This window comes from Ascaphus truei, chromosome 19, assembly GCF_040206685.1.
Source record: "Ascaphus truei isolate aAscTru1 chromosome 19, aAscTru1.hap1, whole genome shotgun sequence".
Taxonomy (NCBI): Eukaryota; Metazoa; Chordata; class Amphibia; order Anura; family Ascaphidae; genus Ascaphus; species Ascaphus truei.
This window is the reverse complement of record NC_134501.1, coordinates 20,255,674-20,266,053: the sequence shown is the minus strand read 5'-3', so window position 1 is coordinate 20,266,053 and position 10,380 is coordinate 20,255,674. Positions and strand designations below refer to the sequence as shown.

The following is a 10,380-nucleotide window of genomic DNA, read 5'->3' as shown; positions in this document are numbered from 1 at the left end:
ATATGTTATAAAGTAGTCTGCCTGTGCTATGGATCACATGCCACATAGTAACCTTTCAAACACCTGCACATTCCCTTTGTGTTTGGTGGGGGGGGGGGGGGTGAATAATACTCATGTCATATACATTACATTTGTGTTTGACAGATTACAAATAGATTTAACCCTGCAGATACCACGGGGTTTATTTAAACAGTTCCATTTTGTTTTCCTTATACCCTTCCCTGGGAAACTCTTAAAAGTTATTTTTTTTTTGGCAGGGGATCTCAATAGTAACTTGTCATTTTGTAAACATGAAGTTGAACCCTAATCACTGCACCCCAGAGTTGTTGCTGTATTCTAATATCGTTTCATGTACTTTGTGCAGTTAGAAGTCGGCCAAGGTATTCCACATCACTTTTCTGAAATAACAGATCTAGTGCTAGTTTTAAAAAGCTTGCTTATAACTGTACTGTTAGTATTTATTATTCGCCTTATTTACAGTCCTTGTCTGAATAGTAGGAAGGAGGATGTGTGTGGCAAAATCACATAGCACTGTGGGAAAATCGTGCACTTAAGTGGTGCAGTTGCCACTGGATGTAAAATATCAGACTGCATATCACTCCTGTGTTTAGTCTTTTAGTATTAAACATGACAAAGAATGGATTTTTGCTGCCGGTATCATACTGCAAATCAATGTAAACCTGTGCTAAGAAGAGCAATACGCCCCCTCTCCCTCCACCTGGGGATTGAATGCATTCATACTGCCGCACTTTGTCCCTGTGCTGGGGTGTACAGCATGCATTTTTGTCGGGGGTGTACCAAGATGGTGGCACCCGTTTACACCCCACGCTGGATGTCTGTGCGTGATGACGTCAGACGCTGTCACATGTTCGTCTTTACTGGTTCCCCATTCACAGACTGGATCGTGATGAGTGAGCAGCAGCTGGAGGAGCGTGTCCGCCGGGCGGTCCGGGTCTTTCCCGACTTCCCTTCCCCCGGGATCTACTTCCGGTGAGCGGAACAGAGGCTGCAGGCTGAGTCCATTTATCCCCCTGGGCACACAGGGTGTTAATAAGCAATGTGTGCCAGCTTGCATTGTGGGAAAGTTATTTAAAGAGGGCCACAGTAATTTTCCCATATATGTATGTATCGTTATTCATATAGCGCCATCCATGTACACAGCGCTTCACAGCAGTCATACACGTGACATAATAAAGTAACACATAATGGGAATAAGACGGAAATGTAACAGGAAAAGGAGTCCCTGCCCTGAAGAGCTTACAATCTAAGGGGTACATAGGAAGAACTCACAGAGACAGTAGCAGAGTGTTCTGGTAAATGCGTCTGCAAGGGGTCGATGTATAGTATCAGCCACGGAGCTGCCCATATGAGAGGTACCCCCACAGTGAGCTTTAATGGGGAGGGGGGAAGGGGACAGCAGGCACTTGACAAAGACCTTAGGGTCGAAACGTTGTGTATACTTTAATAAATCTCTTTATTTTGGAAATCCGTGTGCCCCATCTTCATTCCTTTTTGTATGCCGTGGATTGGATGCAGCCCATCGTACATTGATGGGAGCACCGGTAACTGTATCACTCTGTAACATATTGTGGTGTGCAGCATTTACTCTTTGTTATAGCAGAGTATTAACCCCACACCCAGGTTTGTCAGTCTCACCCTCTGACCGCGTGTCATGCAGCATGTAAGAGACACGACACCGTCTGCCGCAGGGCTCTGTGTATGATCTCATACTGTTTACGCCTCTCCATGCGAGCAGGGCCTGCAACTCATTGTAGCGCAATATATAATAATAATAACACGCAGAGATATAGTAGCATGCAGAGCAGGAGTGGCCGACTCCAGTCCTCAAGGGCCACCAACAGGTCAGGTTTTCAAGATATCCCTGCTTCAGCATATGTGGCTCAATCAGTCCCTGCTTCAGCACAGGTGGCTGTCTTTGATGTTGAAGTAGAAATATCCTTAAAACCTGACCTGTTGATGGCCCTTGAGGACTGAAGTTGGCCAATCCTGTGCTAAAGTCTTTATTTTTGTAGCAATGGAGACGTGCAGATGGAACGGGACAAATGCCCGGCATACACCTGTCAGTCTGCAGGTTTGTATCATGTGCTCTGTTAATGCAGGTCCTTTTTTATCTCCTTAGGGATATCACACCCGTGCTGAAGGATCCCGCTGCCTTTTCTGCTGCCATTGACCTGTTTGTGAGCCACCTCAGGGCAAACTTCCAGAAGATCGATGTCATTGCTGGTGAGCACTGTCCCATGCAACTGCTGCTTTACATGTTCAAGGGGAGTAAACCCCACGCAATGCTGGTACTGAGTATCTCCCAGCCCGCAGTAGGGGGGTTTATCCTTGTGCGGGGTTAAGGGGAGCCAGGAGCATCGATACGGGCGAACAGTTCTGTGTATTGGGAGGTCACGGTTATGATTTTTGTTTTATATAATTGCTTAATATTGTGGTGTGCGTTTATTTTCTGAAGGCAGATTACAATATGTTTTTTATTCTAGTAAGTAACCATAATGTGAATTCTTTTAGAGAAGCAATCTACCACAAAACCAATAATAATCACCAACATATCCTGCAGTGCAGTTTAATGAGGGTACATTTATGTATATTGCATAAACAGAATGACATACTAAATAAGGCCAAACAGATACAGAAGGTAAGAGGGCCCTGCTCGTGGGAACTTACAATCTAGAGGGAATGAGGGACATTGTTGAAACTAAAGGTAATGTAGTTTATTGTGGGACAAAGTATACATCAGGATGGTGTATGCTGCACAGCTGATCCCTTTAAGGTTTGAGCTGTGGATGTTAGGGGGGGTGTTAGCGTGGAGATTGGTCCAGCCACACAGCTGGTCCCAATAACGTTGGATGGGGGGTGGATGTTAGGGGTATGCCAGATAGGTGCCCTTGAAAATGTGAGGTTTTTCAATGTCTGAATGTTGGGGGACTAGTCTGATGGTGCGTGATCGGGAATTCCAGAGAGGGCAGGGCGGAAGAAGTCCTACAGGACGTGAGTGAGGGGCGGTAATAAGGCAAGAGGAAAGGCGAATGTCACGGACAGAATGTAGGGGGTGTTTAGGGATATATTTGGGCATGAGGGCTGAGATGCAAGTGGGGACATCGTTAAGAATAAGTCAATAACAATAAAAAAATATAAGCGTATAGTTCCTGATGTTACTGTTATTTCACTGACATCAGCTGTTACCATGGCAACCTCTGGTGCTTGAAGATATGCACGTGGTGACAGCAGCCATTTTAATTCCCCTTGGGAGGCAATGTTTCAATCTCCAGCATGCGTTCCAGAATTTAAAAAGGTTGGGATTGCTAGAAAGGAAGTTGCACTGGTAAAGAGCGGTAACGTGTATTTGAACGATGGTGGGTTACAGGGTTCGTTAATTGCTCTCTCCGCGTCTCGCAGGCCTGGATTCCCGCGGGTTCCTCTTTGGCCCGGCTCTGGCACAGAGACTCGGCATCGGCTTCGTGCTTATTCGGAAGAAGGGGAAGTTACCGGGTCCAACAGAGTCCGTGTCCTACACGCTAGAATACGGAAAGGTAAGCTGGAGGGGGCGTATGTGACGCCTCTGATCTGCAGTATCCCACAACGCAAAGCAGTCTGTAACCCTTTCTCTGCCAGAGGGGCCTGCAACAACACTCCCCTCTGGCAGGGAGGGGGTTAAGCACAGGTTGCCAGGTACATTGATGAGCAGTGGAAACCTGCATGATTCACCTAGGACTTTGCCCTTAAAGGGGCAGTCCCGGGTAACCGGTGAAAAGGTTGTTTAAACTTGGACTTGTCAGTGTGATCGGCTCTTTAGAAAAAAGATTCCGTCCGCTTTTAAAGTAACCGTTTGACTTATTTGTATCCAGTTAATAATGAATGTTTCCAGCATACAGTATCAGCTAGTTCTGTTTATCTGTCTGACTAATGATGGATCCATAATAACTAGACAAGCACACTTCCCCTCTAGTTTGGAGGACTTACAAGACATTAGTGCACGGGTGGCCAACTCCAGTCGTCAAGGGCCACCAACAAGCCCAGGTATTGGGGATATCCCTGCTTCAGCACAGGTGGCTAAATCAGGGACTCAGTCGTTGATTGAGCCACCTGTGCTGTAGCAGGGATATCCTGAAAACCTGACCTGTTGATGGCCCTTGAGGACTGGCGTTGGCGACCCGTGCACGAGAGTCGCATTTTAATCTTATCAAAAACATAATGACGACAAACCGCTCACAAAAAATGCAGCATAAAAAGACTTGGTGCATAGGGAAATAATCGCATATAAACATGTGAGACGTGACAGTCAGGCATCACTAAAGCCCTAGAATAATGCACTTAAAAGTCTATAGACTAGGAAAATGTATGTATGTATGTATGTATATATCTATATCTCCCCACAGTATTGGGAAGTATAGCCACCTCTAGCGGTATGTATATAGAGGGAGTGATCAACAGTCATATGTCAATATAATAAAATAATAAAGTTTTATTAATAATCCAAATATGGACGAAAGACGTGATACTATATATACAGTGCAAGCAGAGCTAAAATCCCCAAGCAAGAGACGGCTGAGATTGTAAATCGGAAGGCACAGCAGTCTTTCTACCAGGATATATTGCCTATCGATATAAAGGAACACAACGGAGCCCAAGATCCCAATATATTGGGATTGGTGAGAGAGTAAGGTTAATATTTACTAGGTTATACATTAAGAGGTCTTAATTATATAGATCTAGTCAACTGAATACATGAATAATCCCGGTAAATAACTCTCTTTAAGTACACTCGCGAGTAAGTACATCTCGCTCAACAGGAAAACGGCAGCTCACGCATGCGCCTGTCAGCACGTCCTGAACAGAAATACCGGCTCCCTACCTGTACCGAAGCTGTGCGCAAGCGGGGAGACTATAGAGCCTGTTGCACATGTGTTATTTACACCAGTTATGCACGTATATGACGATTGCAGTACAGTACATGCATCGATAAGTGGGAAAAAGGTAGTGCTTCACTTTAAGTACATTTTCGCTTTACATACATGCTTCGGTCCCATTGTGTACGTTAATGCGGGGTATGCCTGTAATGTATTATAGCCATGAACCATATGTAAGTATGGGGATAAGAGGTAACTAGCTAGATAAAAAAAAAGCCTCTGTTAAGGTATTAATACAACCGTATCTCCGTGTGTTCCTAGGCGTTTACTCTCCATCTCTTCCGGTGACCATCACGGGTGTCACTTCACCCCCGTTTTTGCATGTATTTATGTATATCAGCAATATATATACCATTAGGTCTGTATGTGTGTAACTACGCAATGAAAATTATTCATATGTATTCGGTTGACTAGATATATTAAATATCTCTTGCTAGCTAGAGATATAGATATATAGCTATATCTCGCTATATCTATATATCTACCGGTTTATAATTAATTTTTTTCCCTTCCTCCTGGTCCATAGACTTGAGTGCATTATTCTAGGGCTTTAGTGACCCCTGGTGGTCACTTCTCAAGTGTTTTTATACACATTTTAATCTTGTATGTAACTGTTAGGCCAAGTCCCCGCTGCACCCGCCTGCACGCCCGCCTTGCGTACTGGCGGCGCTTGCACTGCACATCACTGTGGTCTGCAGGTACCTTTTTTCCGGTGCGGGGGCGTGGCCATGATGGGGGGCACGGCCATGAACTTTTGCAGAACGCGCAGAAATGCTTCTCGGCTCCAACAACAACAAAAAAGTTTCATTTAATAATACAAAAGTCCAACACAAGTGTTGCATATTTCCCTTGCAGATAGAGCCGCGCAGAGCATCGCCTGATCCATGTACAATGTAATTATTCATATGGATGCCCTGCTGAGCGCTATTTGCTGCCTTGTGCTCCTGTAACCTTGCTTAGCAATTCCTAATCATATGACTAATGCAGGTCAGCAGTGTACTGAGTGGCTCCTTAGCTGCCTTTGTGTTTGTATCCAATTTATCTTCAGACGTTGAACTTTTAAGCATTGAAGCACATTAGAGCAGATTCCAGAAGCATTTTCTTCCATTGTTGTATGTATTTTTTTTTTTTTTTTTTAAAGGTGTCAAACAGCTGCATTTTTACCTACTAAATGCCACTGCCCTTGATTCAATATCCCACCCGAGGGACAGTTAAAATTATCAACCTGAGGGTGGAGAATCAAACCAGTTTTATCTTCAGACGTTGAAGTTTTAAGCACTGAAGCATTTTAGAGCAGATACCAGGAGCATTTTCTTCCGTTGTTTTGTGTATTTTTTGTCTTGTGTGAAACGCAGCAGTATGTAAAGCATGGTTACTCCTGGCTGGCATACTTTAGCTGCAGTACAAGCACACCTTAACGGTTTAACATTTTCATTCACAATCCAGCTGGGAGGTTATTCACACGAGGCCCATGTCGCTGCAGCATTTTGATCGCTACATTAGGCTTTTCCATTCATTCCAATGTAATTTTTCAGGCCGAGCTTGAAATTCAGTGCGACGCAGTGGAACCTGGACAGAAAGTGGTGATAATCGATGATCTGCTTGCCACTGGAGGTAAAATTGTGTGTGTGTGTGTGTGTGTGTGTGTGTGTGTGTGTGTGTGTGTGTGTGTTTTACAGGAACACCATATAGTGTAGTAAGTTCAATTAATTCTATTGCAAAAGGTAGATAAACTGACTATATTATCAGAGTCCGAATGACCAGATGTTCCACCCCTGCCTTCGAGGTCTTACTTGCAGGCAATGCCAGTGTCCCTCTGCCATTGTGAATACTCCAATCTGGAGCTTATGACAACCTCACTCACTCAGTTCAGGGGGAAAAAGGACCCATTTTTTTGTATATTTTATATTTCTTGCTCAATCCCCATGAAAATGCGCACAATTGTAAATCTGTTATGCAGATTAACACTAATATAAGAAGCACAATGCAGACAATCAACTGCTCCCAAGAAGTCCCAGATACGCTGCGGGAAGTTCATGTTCATTAAGTGAGAAATAGGAGTTTTTACTTCGCAGCTCGTAAATGTGTGCAACTGTTTATAATCTAATCTGAAACACTAACATTACTATACTATAGTTTGAGTTCAGTGTGTTCAAAATGTCCTCCTGCTGCTGAAACGTGCACCTGAAGACGAGAACGCCCATCTGATTGCATGACCGATGATGCGCTGATCCCGCACCTGAACAATGAGTTTTTTCAGCCCTCCCAGCGACCGTCACGGGTCATTTTATGAAAGCATTTTTGGGCCATAATTCTTGTCTCCAGCACTTTATAACGTGCTTACATTGTGGCCTAAACACCATTTTGTACTGATGTGCTTGATGAGGTCATCACACTGTCACCACTCCAAAGAATAGTTATTAGATCAAATAATTCTTAAATGTAATGATCTCCTGTGACAGATCTATAATGGCTCACATTTTCATAAAAATTACGTGATTTTTCTGCATGCTCTGACAAAAAGAAAGTAAAGTGTGTGTAACATGCTTTGGTAAAGGTATGAGTAACTGGTGACTTTCTCTCTCTGTACAGGGACAATGGGTGCAGCGTGTGAACTGATCAATAGAAGGAAAGCTGACATTCTGGCGTGTTTGGTCTTGATAGAACTGACGTCTCTTCATGGTGCAGATAAAGTGAAGCCTCACACTGTTCATTCACTGCTGCAGTACGACTAGCTCGCTTTCCGACTCTCTGCTCTATGTACGAGATCCAACTCTTTAACACCTTTTCTACCAGAGCAGCCTGCCATGTATCTGTAGCAGTGACCAGGTTATTCTTGTATTTTAAGCAACTAGCTAGATGCAGGGACCACACCAATGGGTACCAGCACCTGAGATACTTACATACCTAGGGAGTGCTGGCAGTGGGATTATCAAAATGGTGGCATTTTAATGTCGTGCAGGCCAATAGGAAGCCGTGACATCTCTTACGACTTCCTATTGGCCAATGTGACGGAACATTTAAAAGTGCAGAGCTACCTGCACCCCTGGGAATGAGGGGGGCTGCCCAAGCTGAAATGAGTGCAGTTCTGCTTAAATATTGACGACAGATGACCTGCATTAGCTTTTCCTTTCCTCTGATCAGACCTTTATTGTACAAATGTCAGCATTATTTACACTAGTCTTAAGTCACTTATTGAAGTCCCACACTTTCTATAAGAAAGCAGTTTATTTGCTTGGCATTCATACCAATGAAAGTATTCAGTTTCCTGCATATTAACCTTTCAAGTGCTCTTATAAACTTAAGTGGCCCACCTTTATAAAGGTACATCATGGACAGTCGCTTGAATTATGCAGGGTGCCCACTTGTTTCCAACACTGGGGCACCAGTCAAGGAATGACCATGGCACAAGTGAGCATGCTCTGGTGGCACTGGACCCCTGGCACTAATGGTTAATCAGTTGGGCACCAAGTACAACTACTTTGTAATATGTGCCCAACACATTTATTCTAATCTCTTAATCAAGTTAAGCCAGGTGTACACAACTGTGCCTTTTAAAAAAAAAAAAGTCTTTAGTTTGTTCATATCAAATGATTTGACAATCTTAGTTTTAGGTCCTGCATTTCACACATTTCTATGTACCCTATAAATGGTTGCCAGTTTGAAATATTCTGTTCCTCAAAAAAAAAAAAGTTTCAACTTGTAACTATCACAAGTTGCACATTAGAGGCAATCAAGCAGTTGTTGCCACCCTCCCTTTCATATCTTAATACAGCATTAAAGCAGGGAGACAGGTGCTGAACCCTGTTAATTTCAGCTCTGGAGACCCTCTGCTTCTAGATAACTCCAAAGGGGGTGTGGGCCTCACCTGCTGTTCTCCGCTTTGTCACATTGGACAATAGGAAGTCAAACCTGATGTTATCACAGCTTCCTATTGACATGCAGGGCCTAGGAGCGCTGAAATGCTGACTGTGCACGCTGGAGTGCCTACTGGCAAGCACCTCTAGGCAGGTACCAGAGCTGAAATTAATGGGGTTCAGGTCTAGAGAACCCATGCTTCATGTGTAAAAATAAATTAAGGCGCCTGGATTGCTTCTAACAGCTGTAATCTGCAGTTTAATTGCCTCAGAATTTGTGTTTTCTACAGAACCAAGAATCATGTGAAAATGTTACAGGGAAGGGGAGAGACAACCAGACTCATGATACAAAAACATTAACTATTATTTTTCAACTAAATCGGTAACATAACAAACTAGATTTTGATATCTAGACAGCAGTGAATTAATTACTACACAATGGATATTGGATTGATTGTCCACGTTATCAGTATAACTATTTTTATGCATCACAGCCTTCGTGAGAAATGGAGGTGCACTTTCCAACTGACAGCTTGTGAATAACATTGTCACATGTGTTTGCAGTTTGTGATAATAAAAATTCAGGTCGCATCGCACTCAATATTTTAATTTGTTTGGTTTCAAGATAATAGACCTGCTACCTTGTTGGTGGTGGAAAGTAGACTTATACCACACATGTGAGAATTAAGAATGGTCATGTTTGGCCAACTTACTGATGTTAGAGAAGATCTGGACAATTTGATGACTAAACGCCATCACTGTATTTTAAATTTGCTTGTTTCATGCCATGTTAATAATTTATCCTATTATATTTAATCACTCATCCTAGAGCAGTATAACATATTGCTAGGAAAAAGCAATAAGTTTGAGTACATTAATACATTTTGGGATTTTTACACTTCAATCCTTGAGATTACAAGTGATTTTTTTTTTTTTATTGCATTCAGAGATTTTACAAGTCAGTTACTCAAGATATTTTAAAACTGTAAATTATTTACCAAACCACACCAAAACCCAGCAGACTGTCAGGAAACATTGAAATAATGCAGACATTACATCTGACTAATTGTAGCACCAGTGTCATAGCCGTCACGTTAAATAGTATGTTATGTGGGAGGTGATCATGTCGGGGTGATGCAGAAAAACAGTCTGTTTCCAAACTCTTGTGAGAGGCCAACAGATCTGCGAGAGGCCAACAGATCTGCGAGAGGCCAACAGATCTGCGAGAGGCCAACAGATCTGCGAGAGGCCAACAGATCTGCGAGAGGCCAACAGATCTGCGAGAGGCCAACAGATCTGCGAGAGGCCAACAGATCTGCGAGAGGCCAACAGATCTGCGAGAGGCCAACAGATCTGCGAGAGGCCAACAGATCTGCGAGAGGCCAACAGATCTGCGAGAGGCCAACAGATCTGCGAGAGGCCAACAGATCTGCGAGAGGCCAACAGATCTGCGAGAGGCCAACAGATCTGCGAGAGGCCAACAGATCTGCGAGAGGCCAACAGATCTGCGAGAGGCCAACAGATCTGCGAGAGGCCAACAGATCTGCGAGAGGCCAACAGATCTGCGAGAGGCCAACAGATCTGCGAGAGGC

General features: G+C 43.6%; 1 protein-coding gene across 1 annotated transcript; it reads left to right on the top strand.

Annotated features, from left to right (window-relative positions):
- Positions 1 to 62: 62 nt before the first annotated feature.
- Positions 63 to 9,384, top strand: APRT (adenine phosphoribosyltransferase). The gene is made up of 5 exons (XM_075576800.1): positions 63 to 990; positions 2,141 to 2,244; positions 3,421 to 3,554; positions 6,467 to 6,545; positions 7,524 to 9,384. Exons 1-5 carry the CDS (start codon positions 638 to 640, stop codon positions 7,664 to 7,666), a joined length of 813 nt encoding a protein of 270 aa, XP_075432915.1. The 5' UTR covers positions 63 to 637; the 3' UTR covers positions 7,667 to 9,384.
- The last annotated feature ends 996 nt before the right edge of the window (positions 9,385 to 10,380 follow it).

Coding starts and splice junctions, on each gene's coding strand:
- APRT (XM_075576800.1), top strand. CDS start 638: ATGGATTTTTGCTGCCGGTATCATACTGCAAATCAATGTAAACCTGTG. Junction 991..2,140: donor TCCCCCGGGATCTACTTCCG/GTGAGCGGAACA, acceptor TTATCTCCTTAG/GGATATCACACCCGTGCTGA. Junction 6,546..7,523: donor TGATCTGCTTGCCACTGGAG/GTAAAATTGTGT, acceptor CTCTCTGTACAG/GGACAATGGGTGCAGCGTGT.